This window comes from Bubalus bubalis, chromosome 11 (assembly GCF_019923935.1).
Source record: "Bubalus bubalis isolate 160015118507 breed Murrah chromosome 11, NDDB_SH_1, whole genome shotgun sequence".
In the NCBI taxonomy this organism is placed as follows: Eukaryota; Metazoa; Chordata; class Mammalia; order Artiodactyla; family Bovidae; genus Bubalus; species Bubalus bubalis.
The window spans coordinates 59,665,269-59,686,264 of record NC_059167.1 but is presented as its reverse complement, the minus strand read 5'-3'; the positions used below and the strand labels follow the sequence as shown (position 1 = coordinate 59,686,264).

The window sequence follows — 20,996 nt, the reverse complement described above, 5'->3', positions numbered from 1 at the left end:
CTGAAAACAGAGTACACAAAACCTGATTTATTTAACTCTTTTCTCAATTTTAAAGAAGAAATTTGAAAATTTTATGAGGATCCACTTTTGGAATTCTCTTTGGTACAGAATCTTATGAGAATCTAATGAGTTAGAGGACACTCAAGGATTCAGAATATTGCTAAGTAGAAAACATATGACACAATTCTAGAATGCTGATCTTTGCCTCCATCAAAACAGCTGAGAAGAGTAGCAAGAACTGTTAAATGGAATTCGGATGTATGCTTTCCAGACACACTTAAATTCATTGTTATTTTAAAACCTATCATTTGACTTTCCCCTTGGTGAGCAGCTGGATGAAACCCAACATCTTTTTGAAAAGTTTACTTGAATATAACCTAGACTTTAAATGACATAATTATGGAACCATAATTTTATTTGCACCGGGAAACTAAAAAATTTGTGTGACTCACTTTATTGTGGTTGTCTGGAACTGAACCCGGAATATCTCCAAGGTGTGCCTGTAGTGAAAACTCTTGAGATTTAGTTTAGAAAAAGAAAGAAAGGAAAACAAATACCAAGAACTCCCACAGTAACACTGGTCTAGAACTCAAACTTAATGTAACAAAGAATACAAAGCAAAGGGAATCATGTTACAGAGGTTTAACCATGTGGTAGCCAGCCTCTAAGCAGGTCCCCAGTGATCCCTATCTCACACCCTTGCCTGGTCCCCTCCCCCCACTATGCCTGAGTTAGTCTGTGTGACCTATAGAATACAGCAGTGATGTTGTGTGACTTCTGAGATTGGTTTATAAAACATATTACAGTTTCCATCGTGGTCTTCTGGAATCTCTCTCTTGTATCACTCATTGCGACATCCTGAGAAAAGGCCCAGGTAGGGAAGACCTGAGCCTCTGGCAATCAGCCAGCAAAAAACAGAAGCCTCTTCCTAACACGTTATCTGAATAAATCTGGAAGTGGATGATCTCTAGCACCAGTGAAGCCTTTGGATATTGCAGCCTCAGCTAATAATCTAGACAGCAACCTCAGGAAAGACCCTGAGTCAAAATCATTCCATTAAGCTGCTTCCAAATTCCTGACCTACAGAAACTGAGACATGAATGTTTTGTCTTTTTATTATACAGCAGTAGTTAACCAAATTAAAATGTTCCTAATATTCAGGTATATATGTTTTACTAACTTAGAAAGGTTTATATACTACTGAAGATGATTAACCATCTTCTTTATGAAAACTTAAATTGCTCCTTTTTAGCGATCATTCAATCAAAAAGAACTATGATACTGCTTTGACAAGATGACAAAAGTGCAGATAAAAGGAAGAACCAAAATATGCCATTAGTCATTTCTTTGGAAGCACTCAGGGGAAGAAACATACATTTAGGGATGCATCAGAGTCAGCATATAGCCACGTGGTATTAACTCAAAAACTCACCTTCCTATTAGTAGGAGATCGCTCCTTTTGAAACTGTTCACATTCTCTCTTTAAGCTCAACTTCTCCTGCTCTGTGGGCTTCACAGTACCTGATGAATTTAGATGTTTTTGGTGCTTAGGAGAAGGAAGGTTGGATTCCAGCTGACGAACCTAACAAGAACCAGTATAAGGGGAAGAAATGCTAATATAATCACTCAGCCAGGAAAAACAAAAAGCTAGCATAATGCAAGTTTTTATTCAGTGCTTGGGTTTTGTTGTATTAAAAAAGCTTTTTCCAGTCAAGTCTGCCAATTTTTGAAGCTTACTTTTTTGGATTTCAAAAGATCCTTTCTAGGTTAATCTATTTTTAGCCTGATCCAACACTAAGCATCAGACAGGAAAGAGGGGACTTCTGGCTCAGCCAAAGCACTGGGAGTCAACAGAGCAATGTGGCCGCCAAGCAAACAGACGTAATCTGTAGGCCCCTGTGTGCCTGACGTGAGCATAACTTTTAGGAGTGAAGGGGGTGACAGTTCCTCTGAGTCTGTATTGGACTGTTCACACCTGAACAGTGCATTTACATCAGCTAAGTTCCATGAAGACAGCGACCATGTTTAGTCTTGTTCAACACTGCAACTTTAGTGATAGCAGTTTCTGGCACAGGGTAGGAGTTCTAGTGAATATCTGTGACTCCTAAGAGTTCTTTCTCAAAAGATTTATTTAAGCATAGGTTAAAAATAGTTGCTCGTTCATATTGATGTATGGCAGAAACCAACACAACATTGTAAAGGAATTATCCTTCAATTAAAAATAAATTAAAAAATAATTGCTTGACTACTCAGCAGAGGTAAAGCATTTAAACATCAGCCGAAAAAATGATCTTTAAATACCATTCTAACCTTGAAATGCTGAGTCTTTAAAGAGGGGCAACTTTTCCTCTTACAAGGAGTTAGACCAACAAGATTTGAGTTTAGTTTTGCCATTTTTGTACTACCAGTCTTGGTGGCTAGCCTATTTGAATGAGGGAGGAATGTATGGTTAACATAATTTCCATTTATAAAGTCACAGATTTAATATAGAACTGCTTATACAAAAAATAGTATATAAACATATCATGATAAAATTATATTGCAAGTAAATGATAAATTATACATTCTTAAAATAAGTTTGCCACACCAGAATACTCAAATCCATACCCTAGAATCACTGCAATCATATCAAACATTGACTTACAAACCTAAGCTACCACGTGCAACTTTTCAAGTTACCTTCTCCCGGGAGTGTATGAGTTCCGGTTTGGTGTTCTGTACCATGGTTTGGACTCTGTCATTCTCTTGCCAAAGTAGCTGTTGTTCCTCATTTATCAGGTGATCCAGCTTGTCCCAGGACAGCCTTTGCTGTTGGTTATGGAATCCTGATGGATGGATGCCTATTTCTGGGGCCCGGTTCTTAAGAGAGAATTAACAGAGTTAAGCCTTAAAAAACAAGGTGATTTCTTTTTTGAGTGTCTTCTAATGTGAGCGAGCACAGGTGTATATAGATAAAAGTAAAACAATATTCTTGAGTTTTTTATTTTAAAAAAAGGTTTGGAAATTCTGTTTTAAATGGTCTTTGGCAAAACAGCTCTATCAAATCTAATAGCAAAGCTGATTGTAGGGCAATGCCCAGTTCCACATAGGACCCAAGTGCATGGAGACTAGTGTCCTTAAAGATTACCTCATTCTTATGAAGTTATGCTTTGAATCCATATAAACATTATTTTGGTAAACATAGGACACAAAGAGAACTCTGAAATGCACAGCTAACTTGAAAGGGTTCACATGCCAAACTCTACTTTCATTTTCACGTATGCAATCATATTCTTTTTTAGAATCCAAAGCACGTATCATCCATATAATTGAGGCTTGAACTCAGGAATATGCTTTAAGCTACCACAGTGATTTTTTTGATACTGAAAGATGCTTTAAAAAAAATTTTTTTTAAGGTATCACAACTGATAAGCCTTTTGCTTTTCAAGCCAAAACATGAAAACGAAAACGGTACAGTCTTATTTTGAAAAACATTTCAGCCCCAAAGTCATTTTTTAAAACGGAAACTATTTTGTTTTTTTAAAAAACCACAGTTAAAAAAAAGTATCAGCAAGATATAAAGTAGCTGAATTTAGCGCCAATTTTTATGGTAGGACAAAATCTTAACATCTACCCAAGGCTGACATACATCAATTCAGTTCAGTCGCTTAGTCGTGTCCTATTCTTTGTGACACCATGAACCACAGCACATCAGGCCTCCCTGTCCATCACCAACTCCTGGAGTTTACTCAAACTCATGTCCTTTGAGTCAGTGATGCCATCCAGCCATCTCATCCTCTGTCATCCCCTTGTCCTCCCACCTTCAATCTTTCCCAGCATCAGGGTCTTTTCAAATGAGATACTTCTTCACATCAGGTGGCCAAAGTATTGGAGTTTCAGCTTCAGCATCAGTCCTTCCAATGAATATTCAGGACTGATCTCCTTTAGGATGGACTGGTTGGATCTCCTCTAAGTCCAAGGGACTCTCAAGAGTCTTCTCCAACACCACAGTTCAAAAGCATCAATTCTTCAGTGCTCAGCTTTCTTCATAGTCCAACTCTCACATCCATACATGACTACTGGAAAAACCATAGCCTTGACTAGACGGACCTTTGTTGGCAAAGTAATGTCTCTGCTTTTTAATATGCTGTCTACATATATTATTCTTAATTTATTTGCAAACAGATTAAGCAGCATTGTGATATATTAAAATGAGACACTTTCTATAATATCAAAATGTTTTCACCCATGGTCTTTTGACTTGCACAATATAAAAAATTAGCTTGTCACTATGGTTCCATTTATGTGAAGTTCAGAAACAAGCACCCCTAACCTATGGTGGCAGAAGGTAGAAAAGTCATTCCCTTGGGGTTGTCAACTGAAGAGGGCACAAGAGAGCCTACTAGGTGCTGGAAATGTTCTTTATTTTGAGCTAGGAGGTGGTGACACAAACATACATACACACATTTCTAGGTAAAATGAACATTTATATATAGATACATATATATGTGTAAAAATAAGTTATAAACTAAAACTGTGTGCATTTTACTGTATAAAGTTATACCTCAATAAAGAAAAGAAATTACCTTGTCACTGGCATTCTGAAGTTGCTTGTGTAGAGACATCACTTCTTGCTTTAAAGCTTCCTTTTCCTGCTGAGTCACTCGTAGATCACATTTAATTCGGGACATTTGTAGGTTTACATTCTGGAGAGTGTCTTCTAAATTCTGAACCTACATCAGAACAAATGACAAATCCTCATGGTCTCAGCTATAGCATGTGCATGTATGAATGAACTAAGACAAAGAACTTCAAAGTCCCTTCTGTTTCTACTTACTACATCCAGCTCTTTTCAGTTGCTCAGGGCAAACCAGGATATTATGTATCTTTACAGGATGTTACGTTATATTTAAGAGAATAATGAAATATACCTTGAGCAAGGTATTGCTGGTCCAGTCATCTGGTGTATTATCAAGTGACATCTTACAGAACTAAGGAGTACCAGCTGGCATCACAATAGATAATTTTACTGAATTTTGTAGAAATTACATTTTAGACTGTGGTGTTGTTTTGCAAAGGACCTCTCAGTTTAAAATAAAACCATATCTTTGTAGAACCCTACTCCATGCTAATATCTCATTTATATTCCAATTTTTAAAAATTTAAATTGGTAAATGGAATGTCAACAGATATCTTTAACTATAATAGGGCATGAACCTGCCTTAGAAATGCTAATTCTAAATTAGAAATAAGACGTCATTTTTGCACACTATTCTTAACCTTTCATAAGTAAATAATCTCACAGTGATGAGATAATCTCATGATTATTTCATAATAATGAACTTTGGAGGAAACACAGTTCAACTTATTTTATTATACTGTAACATGTGTCAAATATTAGTTAAATTGAATCATTCTGAACTCTTTTAGACCACATCCACTTAGAATATTGTTTCGACTTGGAGTTCTGCTGGAAGATATAGGAAAAAATTAACTATGTGGATGAAACAAGAATTGTCCACATACCTTTTCCTGTGAAGCCACTAGTTGTGACTTGAAGCTTTCACTCTGGTGTTCCCAAGACTTCTGTTCTTGCTTCATAGTAGCAATTCTGTGCTCTAAAAGACTTGATTTTGCCAACTGTTTCAGGAAAAGAAAAGAGGAAACAGCATTTTTGCAAATATGTCTAGCCTCAATTCATATGCCTCCATCAAGTACCATCTCTTTACATAGTGGATTGGGGCAAGGTAAAAGACAAACGTTTCCTTGACTCTCTTTTCTACTTTAATTTTGAAGAGCCTCTTTTCTTTGGGGATTTCCATTTTTCTTTCTCATTGCCTCATGTTTTGTGGGTGAGACATGAAGGGCTGGAAGGCAATTAGAAATCCCTAGAGTGTGCCACAATAAGAAAACAGAGAGTGTCTATTAAGGCAGATGTAACAAAAGCAGTGTTTCTGGATTTGGCAGGGAAAATATTGTAGAAAAAAAAGTAACTATGTAATGGCTTCAGATTGTTAAATACATAATATTCATGTTATATGTAAGCAAACTAGTGATATATTTAAGTAATATATATTAAGTAGCAATAATTATTAAAATGAGACAATCTTTATATTACTGTATTTAACATTTATTAAACAACTAATCTAGACTCCTGTTAAAATCATGGCTTCAGCAAGCTACAGATTTAATGTGACTCCTATCAAATTACTGATGACTTTTTTACACAGAACTAGAACAAATAATCCTAAAATTTTTATGGATTATAAATACACATGTGGTATACAAATACACCACGGTATATTACTCAGCCATCAGAAAGTAAAATAATGCCATTTGTAGCAACAGGGATGGGCCAAGAGATTATAATACCAAGTGAAGCAAGTCAGACAGACAAAGACAAATATTACATGATATCACTTATATGTGAAATCTAAAAAAATAATACAAATGAACTTATTAATACAAAACAGAAAGAGACACACACATGGAAAACACACTTATGGTTACCAAAGGGGAAGAGTGGGAGGGATAAATTAGGAGTATGGGACTAACAGATATACACCGCTATATATAAAATAAATAAGGATTTACTATATAGCACAGGGAATTATATTCAATATCTTGTAATAATCTATAATGGGAAAGAATCCAATAAAAGAAGTACACACACACACACACACACATAGCCAAATCACTTTGTTGTATACCTGAAACTAACACATTATTGTAAATCAACTATACTTCAATAAAAGAAACAAAACTAATGGCTTCAGGAGCTCTAAGGTCACAAAATGCCAGCAAAATGCTGTTCCAGAAGACTTTTAGGCTAACAGAGTGGGCCCATATGCCACTGGCATTACAGAAATGTTCATTACGGTACATACCATATGATGATGGTAAAGTCTTATTTTTATTACCTTATCAACACAGATATTTAATTCTTCACTTAGAGCTTCCTTTTCTTTCAGCAGTTTTTCATTGTGGCTTAAAATACTAGAAATTTTTTGCTGGAAGTCAGAGAGATCAGGACATCTGCAGAGCTGCAAGGGATAAACAAATGAGCCCACCCATCACATCTCATGAATGTTATTTATAGACAGAACATTTTCATGGCTGTTGCCATTTCCCTATCTATTTCCAAGGACATATACACTCCAGGGGACTATAATTAACTTTGACAAAAATGTTCCCTGCTTCTCTCAATTCTCCAATTGACTGCTGAAATGTCTGCTCAGGCAAAATCTACCAGACATTGTTAAGTAATGGTCTCAGCCTTCTGTTTTACCTTCCGTATAAAATAAATAACATATTGCCATTCTGTCATCAATTTAACTTGGGTACATGTGACAAAACATTTTCCTCATTCTTAACTAGAAAAAAAATCTTTTTTCAATCAAGAATACAGAATTGGCATCAACCACATATAATGTATCAAGCAACACAAAGGCAAGTTTAAAGATAAATCAATCAGTCTTTTTCAGCTCATTTTACATACCCTTCACTTTGGGAGATGCTTAAATTGACTGGCTTAGGAAAATGTTGCTGGTATGGACATACTTGCTTCTTCTGCATTTTATGGAATCACGATAAACCAAAAACTTTTTGTTCCTTTTCATCATCAACTTCAGCACTACTGACCCTCAGGGCCAGGTAATTTCTTGTCATGGGGCACTGTCCTATGCACTGTAGGATGGCTGACAACATCCCAGGCATTATCTATTAGATTCCAGTAGCACATACTCCCTGCCTCGTATACCCAGTGTGGAAACCAAATGTGACCCCAGATACTGCCAAACATCTTGGTGTGTGGGAGCAGTCTCCACCCCCCACAAACACTGCCTTAAAGAGTCTGTTTCTTACACTTTTAGAGTTCATATGTTTTCCATCTCCCTCTGTTTCACCTGGCTTTCAATTTTCAATTATTTACTGTCATGATTTTATGGCCACCTTTAACATTTTATCTGAAGGTCTTTTGGAACAGTATAACAAAACAGACGTTAAGGATTGAATCTTGTCTTCAACTGGCAACAAATTCAGCATAATTTACAAATCTAAACAAGTCAGAAAGATGAAGGAAAATCTATGTACCTGGGCACTGGTTAATAAAGGATTTTTGTCCTTTATTCACTACCTTGCCTCCCTATCCCCAGACCCTCACAAAGCCTGGTACCATTTTGGGTGTCTACAGACTGTCATGTGACTACTGCCAGTGCTATTCGTGTTTTTCAGTGCAACAGATGATACAAACAAAACTATTTTGTGAACAAGAAATGATTATGTCATACAGAGCAGCATGTGCTTTCTAGGTCCAAGCTGTATGGCAGCAACAACAGGCTGACACCATCCTACTCCTGTGATCCAAGAGTCCAGGGACCATGAACAACTTCCTACCAAGAGCAAAAGGGCTCACATGCAAGAAAAATGTGCCAAAATGATGTCCTGATCATGTTGCTTTACTCTCAACTCTGCTCCTTCTCTTTTGATCCATAACTTGGCAAAATCACAGCACATACATTTCCCATGCTTGGACACGGGACCCATCATTATTGTCCGAAAGGTTGAACAACAGAAAAAGAAAAAGGAGAAAAGCATGCCCAAGTTAATTAGGATAAATTTGGTAATAACAGTCCTGGAATACTTATATAACACAGAAGGCCCTTTTAACTTCTGGAATGTTTATATGGGCCGACAGCTTCTGCTATGGCAGGACAGCTATACCTTGCACAGTAGCATCTGACTGGAAAAGGTTCTTATAAAGCACCTAATAGATACCCGTACTCTATTAGGCACTGGAAGAGATACAAATTCCCTGAGTCTAAAATCTTATTAGGAAATCAAGACTTATGGATGTCAATTAGGGATCAATGCAAACATAACATACCCAGTGGTACAGACTCTATTTCAGCATTCAGAGAAGGACACCTTTATGCTCATAGGTTGGATAGATACAAGAGAATTTTATAATCTAAAGATATCACGGTATTAAAGTACTCCTTTGGTGAAACAAATAAAATGGAAAAACTAAATTCTATTATACATCAAGATTGCATAAACTGAGAAATTCATGTACTCACTGAAAAATTCAGAATAAAGAATAAAATTGGACAATGTTCAGCATATAAATTTTAAGGTGGACTTAAAATTAGGTCTTTGCTTGAAACTTTGAAATATGCTTTTTAAAGCCAAATTCATAGGTGAGACCACATCCCTCATAATGCTCTAGAATCTATTCTTCTGCCCAAGATAGATGCCTCAAACTCACTATGAGAAAAAGGGAGAACCTGGGTCTCACAAATCTGAGTGAATAGTTATTAAAGTTATTAGCAAGAAAGTCACCAGTTTTTTAAGCAAATTTATATTACCTTAACACCTGGCTGGGCAAAGGTAGAGCAACACATTTCTTAAACTGAAGTGGCTGGGATTCATTTATAGTAAATTAATAGAATGTCAGCCTACAACACACATAAGTTATATAACTAGAACAACATTTGGAGAATTAGTGATAGGAGCTCTTATAAATTAGACTTGTATTGCAAGCCCTGAACTTCACTAAGCAATAAGCTAGTTAACAGGATTCAGTAAAAGGGACTCTCAATGGCTAAAATAAAAAAGACAATCTGGTGCATGTTATTCTATGACTCCCACACGTATCTCCTTGCCCCCACCTAAGCTGCACACAGTCTTACTTGTTTTACTTTCTCCAATTCATCTTTGAGAAGGAGGTTTTCCTGTTCCACGATGTGAGTCTGTATTTTAACTTCAGAAAGTTCTGCCTCCAAAGAAGACACTAAAGTGGAAGACTAAGGAAAAAAAATTAAAAAGTCAAATAACACACTCATTTAGCCTAGGGAAACTTAATAAGGTCACAAAAGGCAGCATTAAGGAAAAAATAGTACATACTCAATGACACACAGTTTTAAGATCATTTGTACTCAATGGAACTAACCAAAACTATCTTTTAACAAACTTTCCACTAAAATGGCATAAACGTGATTTCTTAAGTTTATTTTTGAAGATTCTCCACTGTAAAGTTACTATCTTTCTCTGGGGGGGCACATGCTTTGAGACCATGCAAACTGTGTTTTTTCTTAAGCATTTGCTTATTAATTTTAGTGTCTATCAGTGGATTTTATCAACAATTACTACTTTGGTATTTGCTTAATGAAGACTTGCTATTTCCTTCCTTCCTTCTATATTTATTAATTGGAATTCTATTGTAAGGAAGATCTGTTATTTCTCTCCCCTTTATTTACCTATTCTAACAGTACAGACCTACAGATACTCATTTCATTCTGTATTTTATAATTATGCTTATTTTGTGCTATGCTTTATTTTGTTGATCAAATTATTTCAGCTTTGGCCATTAGGAGCTTCTTCAGGTTGTGTCCTGTCCTTTTGACATGACCCATTTTTTTCAGGAGTACCTTTTTCTTTCTGGCACCATGAGATGTTCCAGGCTCATTTTGAATTGACCCTTCACCAGCCTTGGGATCAATCATCTCTCCAAGAAGCCCGGGTTTCTCATATAGGAGAACAGTGTTCAGAAACCAATATTTGGGTGCTCCATTCATATACACACATCTACATTTCTGTATCTGCCTATACACTAAACAAATAATGAGTTTATTCTATTAACTCAAATTCCAATCCAACATCAGAAGGTTCATTTTAGCCTTCCTAGTTTCCCCACTTCCAACCTCCTTGTCCCAAAATGAGAAACTCAGTTCTTACTATCTACAATGTATTTACTTATTTGTTCAATTCTGGTATACACAGAGTAGTTCCAGAATCACTAACATACACCCTCATGAGAAATACATTTAGTGACTATTGTGGCATTTATGTACACTTCCTTTTGTCTTAACCTTACTATGTACAGTCAAGATACTAATTTCTAAATTGCTTATTTTCTTCCACATCATGGTTACGTTATCCATTCATAACACTGTTAGGTTCACTTGTTAGTGTTTGTGTTCCATTTAGTTCCCCCCTCCCCTGATCTTTATTTTCTGGATTGGTTTTGCTTGTTTATTTGAGGGGGTATGTGAAGAAAGTGTGAAACATGACTATGGTTCTAAGCATCGGACTATATGAAAAGGTTCTCAGAAGTGGCACTCCCTTCCTCATCCCTGCTACCACATCCCCCTACCTCTCTTGCATTCCTTTCCCATTTGCCCCTATACAGAAGCATCTCTTTAGTTACCTGGTTTATCATTCCTGTATTTCTTTTCCAAAAATTCTATATTTCTTTTACACAAATACATGTGTGTTGTCTAATATCCCCTTCTTTCTTACATGGTTGGAGACATACTAGAGAGACTCTTAGATACGCTTTTCAGCTTTTCCTTTTTCACCCATTTCTAGTGTGTCCTGGAAATAATTTCATACCAAGAGATCTTTCTCATTCATTTTCTTTTTTTAAACCTGTATAATACTCCTCCATGGTGCGACTCCATTGTCTTTATCCAACAACTCTCCTATGTGTGGGCATCTAGGTTGTTTCCAATACTTTGCAGTTACAAACAATGCTGCAATGAATAACCAACCCTGTGCATGTGAATTTCATATTTTTGGAGGAATATCTTTAGGGTAAATTCCTAGAAGTAAGATTGCTAGCATACAAGTAAGTACATATATAATTTTGTTCAGTTCAGTTCAGTTCAGTCACTCAGTCGTGTCTGACTCTTTGCGACCCCATGAATCACAGCACGCCAGGCCTCCCTGTCCATCACCATCTCCCGGAGTTCACTCAAACTCACAACCATTGAGTCGGTGATGCCATCCAGCCATCTCATCCTCTGTCGTCCACTTCTCCTCCTGCCCCCAGTCCCTCCCAGCATCAGAGTCTTTTCCAATGAGTCATCTCTTCACATGAGGTGGCCAAAGTACTGGAGTTCCAGCTTTAGCATCATTCCTTAGATATTGCCAAATTTCCTTCCAGAAATATGGTACCAGTTTATATCCCACCAGCAATGTATGAAAGTGCCTGATTTTCCAAACTTGTGCCAACAGAATGTGTTGTTATATTTTTAAATTGTTGCCAATCTCATAGGTGAGAAATGAGATATCAGTGTTGCTTTATTTGCATTTCTCTAATTCTGAGTAACTTTGAATATTTTTTCATAGGTTTGACAGCCATTTTTATCTCTTTTTCTTTGTGTGTGACTATTTTGTTCATGCATTTCCCCCCATTTTGCTATCAGATTTTGATCCTAAGTCCTTTGATTTTTTAAGAGTTCTTTACATAGTAGGAATATTAGCCCCACTCTTTGTGGCATATGCGGAGAAGGTGATGGCACCCCAACTCCAGTACTCTTGCCTGGAAAATCCCATGGACAGAGGAGCCTGGTAGGCTGCAGTCCATGGGGTCGCAAAGAGTCAGACACGACTGAGCGACTTCACTTTCACTTTTCACTTTCATGCATTGGAGAAGGAAATGGCAACCCACTCCAGTGTTCTTGCCTGAAGAATCCCAGGGACGGGGGAGGCTGGTGGGCTGCCGTCTATGGGGTCGCACAGAGTCGGACACGACTGAAGCGACAGCAGTAGCAGCAGCAGTTGTGGCATATGATGCGAATATTTTTTCCCCCAGTTTATAAGCTGTCTTTTGACTTTAATTCTGAATGTCTATTGAGTTGTCCAGGCACCACTTATTAAAAAGTCCATGTGTACCCCAGTGATTTGAGAACCCATCTTTGCTATATACTACGTTTTCATTTGTATCTGGGTCTAGTTCTAGACTTTCTATTCATCTCTCTACTCATGTGCCAACACTACACTGTTTTAATTATTAGGACTTAAATGTATAAGAAATTAAATATAAGCATTTATTTTTTTAATTGGGATTTCATCCAGAAAGGCTATAGAGTAGCTGTAGACCATACCTGCAATTTACAGTGTTCCAGTTCTTCTTTGAGATTAGACTTTTCTTGTTCCCATTCCTCACATGCACTGTGTCCTGGCTCTTTGTCCTTCTGGCTTAGCATTTCTGCCAGACGTTGATTAAGTTCTTGCAGCTCTTTCTGATTCTGAGAGTTCTTTTGGCTAAGCTCCATATTTTCCAAATCCAACTGCTGGTTTTTGGTTTTTAATTCTGAAATCTAATTAAAATTGAAATAAGTGTTTAAAATTTGTTACCCTACTTCTGCTAAAAAAGCTTATTTAGAGATTAATTCTTTTACCCTCTCTATGTACATATATATATACATATATATACACACACATACACATTTAATAGCAGACACAATACATACTCATTATGACAAAGTCAATTAGACACTCTTGTCCAATCCCACTCCACAGGGGTAGCCACTGTCCACAGGGATGCATCTCCCTCCAGATTGTTTTCGATGCATATACAAACCCATATGAGGGCCTCACTGATAGCTGAGTTGGTAAAGAATCTGCTTGTAATGCAGGAGACCTGGGTTCAATCCCTGGGTTGGGAAGATCCCCTGGAGAGGGGAAAGGCTACCCACTTCAGTATTGTGGCCTGGAGAATTCCACGGGGTTGCAAAGAGTCAGACATGACTGAGCAACTTTCACTTTCACAGACACATATACACATAGTGTTTTTCTTCTTTAGATCGAAAATTTGCATAATTTCAGATGTTTGGATACTCTGCTTTCTCCACTTATAATATCTTATAAACTCTTATCTTTCCAAATCAGTGCATTCAGAAACTGGCACATGCTATATTTTTATGTGGCTGTGAGGTATTCCATGCAGCAAGACATTCCATACTGCATTTATCCATTCTCATATTGATAAAAAAACAATCTTTTGGAAAATTCATTTATACTTGGTGGCATTTTGTATTTAGCATCTCATTTTTGGAAGTGGGGCTGCTGGGTTAGAAGGTATGTTTATATATCACTGTTTTGATTGACATCCCCAAAATGTGTTCTTCATAGCACTACCAACTTATAGTTCTATCAACAATGTATAAGTAGATTCATTTTCTCACTCCCTTTTAATACTAGACAAGATCAATCTTTAATTTTTACTGATCTGATATGCAAAAACGGGAAACATTTAATTTGCCCTTCCCTAATGAATAATGAGGCTAACTTTCTTTTTATATGTGCTCTTTTTTCTGTCTTGACCATTCATATCAGTTATCCATTTTCAATTGGGTTTTGCAATTTGTAAGAGTACAAAATATATATTGGATGTTAACACCTTGTCTATTTCAAATGCTGAAAATACTCTTTTCCCAGAATGTCCTTGTCTTTTGACTGCTTCAGACTGATTCTCAAATGGCCTTTCTTCACACAACTGCACATTGTTGAGATTATACAAATTGGGCATTGAATGGCACACACTATCTAAATAAATCATAATTCTGTGAAAATATACATGGACTAACTAGTACTCTATATCTGTAAAATTCTATTCTTAACCTACTGCTTTTAATCATGCTGAAGAAAGAGGAAGGGGCTAACCTAAATGAAAACCACAAGAGGAGCTGCAGTCCTTGAGACAGTATGGTACTGGCACAAAAACAGATATATAGACCAATGGAGCAAAATAGAGAGCCCAGAAATAAACCCAAGCACCTATGGGCATCTTATCTTTGAAAAAGGAGTGAAGAATATACAAAGGAGAGAAGACAGCCTCTTCAAGAAATGGTGCTGGGAAAATTGGACAGCTACATGTGAAAGAATGAAATTAGAACACTTCCTAACACCATACACAAAAATACACTCAAAATGGATTAAAGACTTAAATGTAAGGCCAGAAACTATAAAACTCTGAGACGAAAACACAGACGGTACACTCTTTGACGTAAATCACAGCAAAATTCTCTCTGACCCACCTCCTAGATTAATGGAAATAAAAACAAAAGTAAATAAATGGGACCTAATAAAACTTAAAAGCCTTTGCACGGTAAAGGAAACTATAAACAAGATGAAAAGACAACCCTCAGAATGGGAGAAAATAATTGCAAATGAAGCAACTGACAAAGGGTTAATCTCCAAAATATATAAGCAACTCATATGGCTTAATATCAGAAAAACAAACAGCCCAATCAAAAAATGGGCAGAAGCCCTAAACAGACATTTCTCCAAAGAAGACATACAGATGGCTAATAAACACGTGAAAAGATGCTCAACATCACTCATTATTACAAATGCAAATCAAAACTACAATGAGTTATCACCTCACTCCAGTCAGAATGGTCATCATCAAAAAATCTACAAACAATAAATTCTGGAGAGGAAGTAGAGAGAGTGGAACCCTTATGCACTGTTGGTGGGAATATAAACTGATACAGCCATGATGGAACACAGTATGGAGATTCCTTAAAAGACTAAATCTACCATATGACCTAGCAATCCCACTATTGGGCATATACCCTGAGAAAACCACCATTCTCAAAGACATATGTATCCCAATTTCTCTGCAGCATTTTACAATAGCCAGGACATGGAAGCAACCTGGATGTCCACTGACAGATGAACAGATAAAGAAGTTGTGGTACATTTACACAATGGAATATAACTCTGACATAAAAAGAAGCAAATCTGAGTCAGTTGTAGTGAGGTGGATGAACCTAGAGCCTTTTATACAGAGTGAAGTCAGAAAGAGAAAAACAAATATCGTGCATTAACACTTATATATGGAATCTAGAAAAATGGTACTGATGAACCTAGTAGAGAATGGACTTGTAGACACAGCAGGAGAAGGTGAGGGTGTGATGAACTCAGAAAATAGCATTGACATATATACACTATTATGTGTAAAACAGATAGTTAGTGGGAAGTTGCTAAATAACAGGGACCCAGCCTGGTACTCGGTGATGACCTAGAGATGTGGGATAGCGGGAGGGAAGGGAGGCTCAAGAAGGAAGGGATAAATATGTATATATAAAATTATGACTGGTTCATGTTGCTGTATGGCAAAAACTAACACAAAATTGTAAAGCAATTTTCCACCAATTAAAAAAAACAAACACATAAGGGATAGAGCTAGTTTTTCATAGGTTTGGTTTAGAGGTTATCATCTCCCCATTTCCACTGATTATATGGCTTGTATTAAATACCCAGAGTCTAGAAATAATGTATACACATTTTGAAAATAATAAATATATTTTCAAAAAATAGAAACTGAATTTAGAATTAGCATGAGGTAAGTTTCCATTTTGAAACTCAGAGTTACAACCTTATCATTACTGGCTACGTTTCCAGTGGCATGTGCTATAAATTTCAAATTTAAAAAAAGAAAATTTTAGAATCAGGAAACATTGAGAAATACCTCTTACCTGTTTCTTTAAATTTTCAACCATCTTCTGAACTGCAGCTTTTTCCTGTTTTACAGTTTCTATTTTTTGCCTAAAGGGACAATGAAAATATAACTTAAGAGTTAGGCTTTAAACACTGAAGTACCACAGTTTTAGTCCTTGCAAAAATGCCTTTAGAATATTTAAGTATATATCTTACCACATTTCTTCCTGAGATCCACTTAATTTCCCTAATTTCAGGTTAGAAATGCTGTCTTCTTCATTTAAAGTAGTAATTTCATTTCTCAAAATAGAATTTTCCTCTTGAAGCTTCTCAGATTCATATCTGCAGTACAGAGATTTTTAAAAAATAGTTATAAAAAGGCCATCATCTGGCATCTTTGGAAAACACTTTCTAGTAACTTCCAATTAAATCCATATTCCATACCAGTTAAAAAGAAAAGCCTAAATTAGTATGTCTCTTGGTACTTGGAAATCAAGCTATGACAGTGACTCATTCCTTTTGGGGAGTAAGAATTTTACTAAAAAACATTAGGGAAGTGTGACTAAAACACTTAAGCATTGAGATAGAAAAGAGACTCAGTACCCATCCTACTTGCTGACTTTCTCATACTGCTTTGAGCAAATAACTCTTTGTATTTCAGTCTCAAGTCCTCCCTGCTCCTCAAAGACAAAAGCCATATCACTAAGCTGTATGAGCTTTAGTTTTAAACCCCAAGGTACCTAGACAAAGAAAATTCACTACATAAATGAAAGGGACATATCAAAACATGTACACTAACAGTTACCTTCTAATTTCTTTCATCTCATTATGATTTTTGGAACTAAGAACGGTCTAAAATAAAAGGAGGAAAGACTACACCTAGAATTATTTTGTTTTTTTTCCCCCATATCATTAAGATATTTCAGACATGATGTAAATTCTACAATTTTTTTGAGCCAAATTTGTTAGAAGACTATTGCTATGATATTTTATAAAGTCAAGTGACCAGTGGTTCAAATTAGTATCATATTTGTCTTTGTTCTTTCAGCACATTAAAATCTGATAGCTCCTCAAAAAATTGTATGTTCTAAGATGAATTTCCAATATCTATAGAATATCAGCATGCGCTTTAAGTGATGTAAGTGAAAAACTATAGGCCATGAAACATTTTTTCCCCATATTAGTATAAGAAGAAAGTTCTTATCTACCAAGTAAGTTAATAATACACAAAAGGCATTCATTCTCATATAACTTGCTTCATCAAAATGAGGAAAATAACATTTAGCCAAAGGAAAAAAGTCTGTCCATCCAAATGAAGTGCTAGAAGAGAGTTAAAGACGACATACAATGATGATGCATGTGGTTAAACAGCAAACAGTCTCCATTATGAACTTTCACCCCCAAATGAACAACACTGATTTCCTATAGAGGAAGGAATGCCTCCTAGGCTGGGTTATTCTACTTGTTAATACAACACAGAAGCAGAAGGAAGTCTAAAGTACTGCTCTCTTTGTGAAGACTAACAGGTTAGTTTTTCTAGGCACAGCAAGCAGCAGAAGTTAGATTTGGTGAGGTGCTCTGTGTGACTCCGTGAAGTGCAGAAGGTGCATACATTACCTCAGAAGCTCAACTTTCTGCTGCATCTCACTGCATGTGATTTGCAGGTCATGCATCATTGCCTTCAGCTCTTCCTCCTTTTCTCCTTGAGAAGGTACATCCTTTTGCTTGACTAAAGCAGTGACTCTTTCCCTCAACTTTCTAGTCAGCTCCTGCAGCTTTTTTTTCTCCTGTTCTAACTCTGCGATGGTGGCCTGGTGCTGAAAATGCTTGTCTTGAAGGCCGAGGAGAGCAGTGTTTTCCTCCAGTATAACTCGGTTCTGTGCTCCAGGCTTGTCTCGATGTGTCTGGAGTGTTCCATGTAGCCAGGCAATTTCATGTGCTTTTACTTTCTCTAAGAGCTGTGTATTCTCTTGTTCTCGGTACTGGTTTTCTTGATACAAATGTTCTTCTATAATATGGTGCACGCTCATAACATTTGGTACGCGCTCATCCAGTGTTTGGTTTAGTTCAAAGACCTTTTCATCAGGTCCGACTTCCAGGTTATCTAAATGGGCTTCCCATAAGGAGAAGCAGTCACACTGCAGTGCTGCTCTTTCTCGTAGCTTCTCAATCTTGCCTTGAAGTCTCAAAACCAGAACATGCAGTTCCTCATTTTCTCTTTTGATCTCATTGTAACTCTTTTCCAGGCTAAGGAATGTGTCAGTCATTTCTTCAACCTTCTTTAGCTCATCCTGTAATCTGAACATTTCTGAAGTGAGCTCTTTGTTACTTTCTAGTGCTTCATCATAGCGTGTCTCCATCATCCTCAGCTCTTCCTGAAGACATTCATTTTCTCTACTGGCATCTTCGTATAACACTTTATACTTCGGGGAAGCCTCAGGAATTCTTTCAAGCATCTTCAGTTTCTTTTTTAGCACAGAAACATCAAACAGTAGGTCCTGTTTCTTTTCAGACGCTCGATCGCAGTCTGCACGTAAGATCATTAACTGTTCCCGAAGCTGGCCGACCTGATTCTTCAGGTCCCAGGTTTCAGTTCTGGTCTCCTCACTATTTTCAAGCTCGGAAAAACTCTCTATTGATGCTTCAGACTCCTCCACTCTGACCTGCCTCTGACCAGAGCTTGTCCCTGTACTTTCGAGGTCCCGGACCTCATCGCCTTGTAGGTCACTGAGAATACACTGCGTGGTTCCACCTTCTGCTTGTTTGATTCGGTCTGGCTGTAAAAATGGCTCTGTTTGTTCCACTGAACTTCCAAAGAGCCCAGTAGCTGGTTCATCTAAACAAGAAGACATTACTGACTCTGGTTCTAATTTTTGCAGCCTCTGCTGCAACCTAGAAATTTCAGTTGCCATTTTCACATTTTCCTTCACTGCTCGTTCATGGGCTCTTTGCAGGCTTAAGAGAACATCTCCATTCTCTTCCAACAGCTGTTCTCCTTGCTGAAGCAGGGACATGGCACCATTTTCTTCTGCCTCCTCCCCTCCTATCACCTGACAGCTATTCTGAAGCCTGGAGGGAGGAGACACTACCTGCTCCATCTCCTTGATTTTATTCTGGAGCCTGGAGATTTCTGTGCTCATCTCAGCCCTCTCTCGATCTGCTTTCTCACAGGTTGCTCTGTGGACACTCTCCATGACCAGAAGCTTGGACATCATTTCCTGCCTCTCCTGGTCATGTTCCCTTTGCAGCTGTTCAAGCCTCTGGCTGACCAGCTGCTCTGAGGTGCCTGCCTGGCACAGGATCTGCTCACGGTCCTTCAGGTCTCTTTCATGACTGCTCTTCAGCTCAAGTATCTGGTTGGACAGGAGACTTTTCTGACTTTCAGACACGTTTCTCAGATCTTCCAGGTCCTGTAGCAGCTGCTCTCTCTCAACAACCATACTATTCAAATGCTCCTTGTATGTTTTCTCCAGAATCTCTCTCTCCTGGGTGAGGACCAAAGAGGTTGCTTTCTCCCTCTGGAGAGTCTCTTTAAGCTGCTCCTGGGCTTCCGCACATTCCTGGGTGAGCTCGTCCTTCTCAAACTCCCACTGGGACCTCTCCTCACATTGTTGGTCCAGGAGCTCCTTCAGCTGCTGGCGGTAGTGCACCTCCAGAGTCCGCAGGGCGTGCTCATATCTCTCAGTGACTTTCTGACAATCAGCCTGAAACTGGGCTTCTATCTGAGAGGTTCTTCTATTACACTCAGTTTCCATTTTTTCCCTAAATGTGGTCAACATACAGCATTACTGAAACTGTCATCAACTCCAGAAGCAAACAAAAAAACATTTTCCCATGCATAGAAAAAGCAGCCAAGCAAACAATGTAAATGTTTTCTAAAAAATGGTCTTCACTTATTTCTATACTCAGAAGGGATCTCATTGCTGAGTGCCAAACAATGGCAGCCATAATTAATTTAAAAGACTCACTTACCTCTCTCTGCATTTAAAAAGAAGATTTAGAAACCAAATTCTCTGGCATATTCCCAGATATTTATGGAGTTTTAGCCAAAAACTCACAATGCTTTCTCATTAAATGTTCAAATACATATTACCCTAAACCCTAAATGGGAAATACATAAAATTCTTTCATTTTAATTATGTATACCCTGGTGCCTCAGATGGTAAAGAATCTGACTGCAACGTAGGAGATCCAGGTTTGATCCCTGGGTGAGGAAGATCCCTGGGAGAAGGAAATGGTAACCCACTCCAGTATTCTTGCCTGGAGAATTCCATGGATAGAGGAGCCTGACAGGCTACAGTCTGTGGGGTCACAAAGAGTTGGACAAGACTGAGTGACTCCCTGCCTGTCTATATGTAGTTATATAAACCATACATATATGTTTTGCTTTCTATTTAATGAAGTACCACCGAGATAAAGTATGAAGCACCAAAGCCCTCAAAAGCATCTGAGGTTTCACTTGAGGAAAGTAAGCACAAAATAGTGTTTCATAACTCTGGGAGAAAATGTAACTTTGCCCGAATCTAATAACTTATAAAAGGCCTTTCTCAGAAAACAACAGGACTAAACGAAGAAGAAATCACATTTGTGATAATTTTATCCTCATCCAGAACCTTAAAAAGTATATGTCTGATAAAAAAAAATGAAAAACTTTCCTCTTAAAAAAAAAAAAGTTTCAACAATCCCAAGGTAGGCTTATATCTAAACAAGGACAAAACAAGTTGAAAAACTAAAAAAGAATTCTAGTCAGTAAGTGGGCGCTTACAACCTTCTGGTTTTTCAAAGTC

General features: G+C 37.4%; 1 protein-coding gene across 8 annotated transcripts in view; it reads right to left on the bottom strand.

Annotated features, from left to right (window-relative positions):
- The window catches only part of NIN (ninein), a 104,741-nt gene that overhangs the window by 14,440 nt on the left and 69,305 nt on the right, over positions 1-20,996 (bottom strand). For 5 of the 8 annotated variants that reach the window (XM_025295786.2, XM_044925129.1, XM_025295792.2 and 2 more), the window contains 11 exons: positions 17,827-19,971; positions 16,426-16,551; positions 16,248-16,317; positions 12,867-13,082; positions 9,669-9,782; positions 6,900-7,022; positions 5,506-5,619; positions 4,566-4,712; positions 2,680-2,859; positions 1,433-1,582; positions 453-500 (listed from right to left, as the gene is read on the bottom strand). In XM_025295786.2, coding sequence (XP_025151571.1) covers positions 453-500; positions 1,433-1,582; positions 2,680-2,859; positions 4,566-4,712; positions 5,506-5,619; positions 6,900-7,022; positions 9,669-9,782; positions 12,867-13,082; positions 16,248-16,317; positions 16,426-16,551; positions 17,827-19,971 — 3,433 coding nt within the window. The remainder of the gene's footprint in view (positions 1-452; positions 501-1,432; positions 1,583-2,679; positions 2,860-4,565; positions 4,713-5,505; positions 5,620-6,899; positions 7,023-9,668; positions 9,783-12,866; positions 13,083-16,247; positions 16,318-16,425; positions 16,552-17,826; positions 19,972-20,996) is intronic. The other 3 variants (XM_044925128.1, XM_044925130.1, XM_044925131.1) reach the window with 1 other exon arrangement.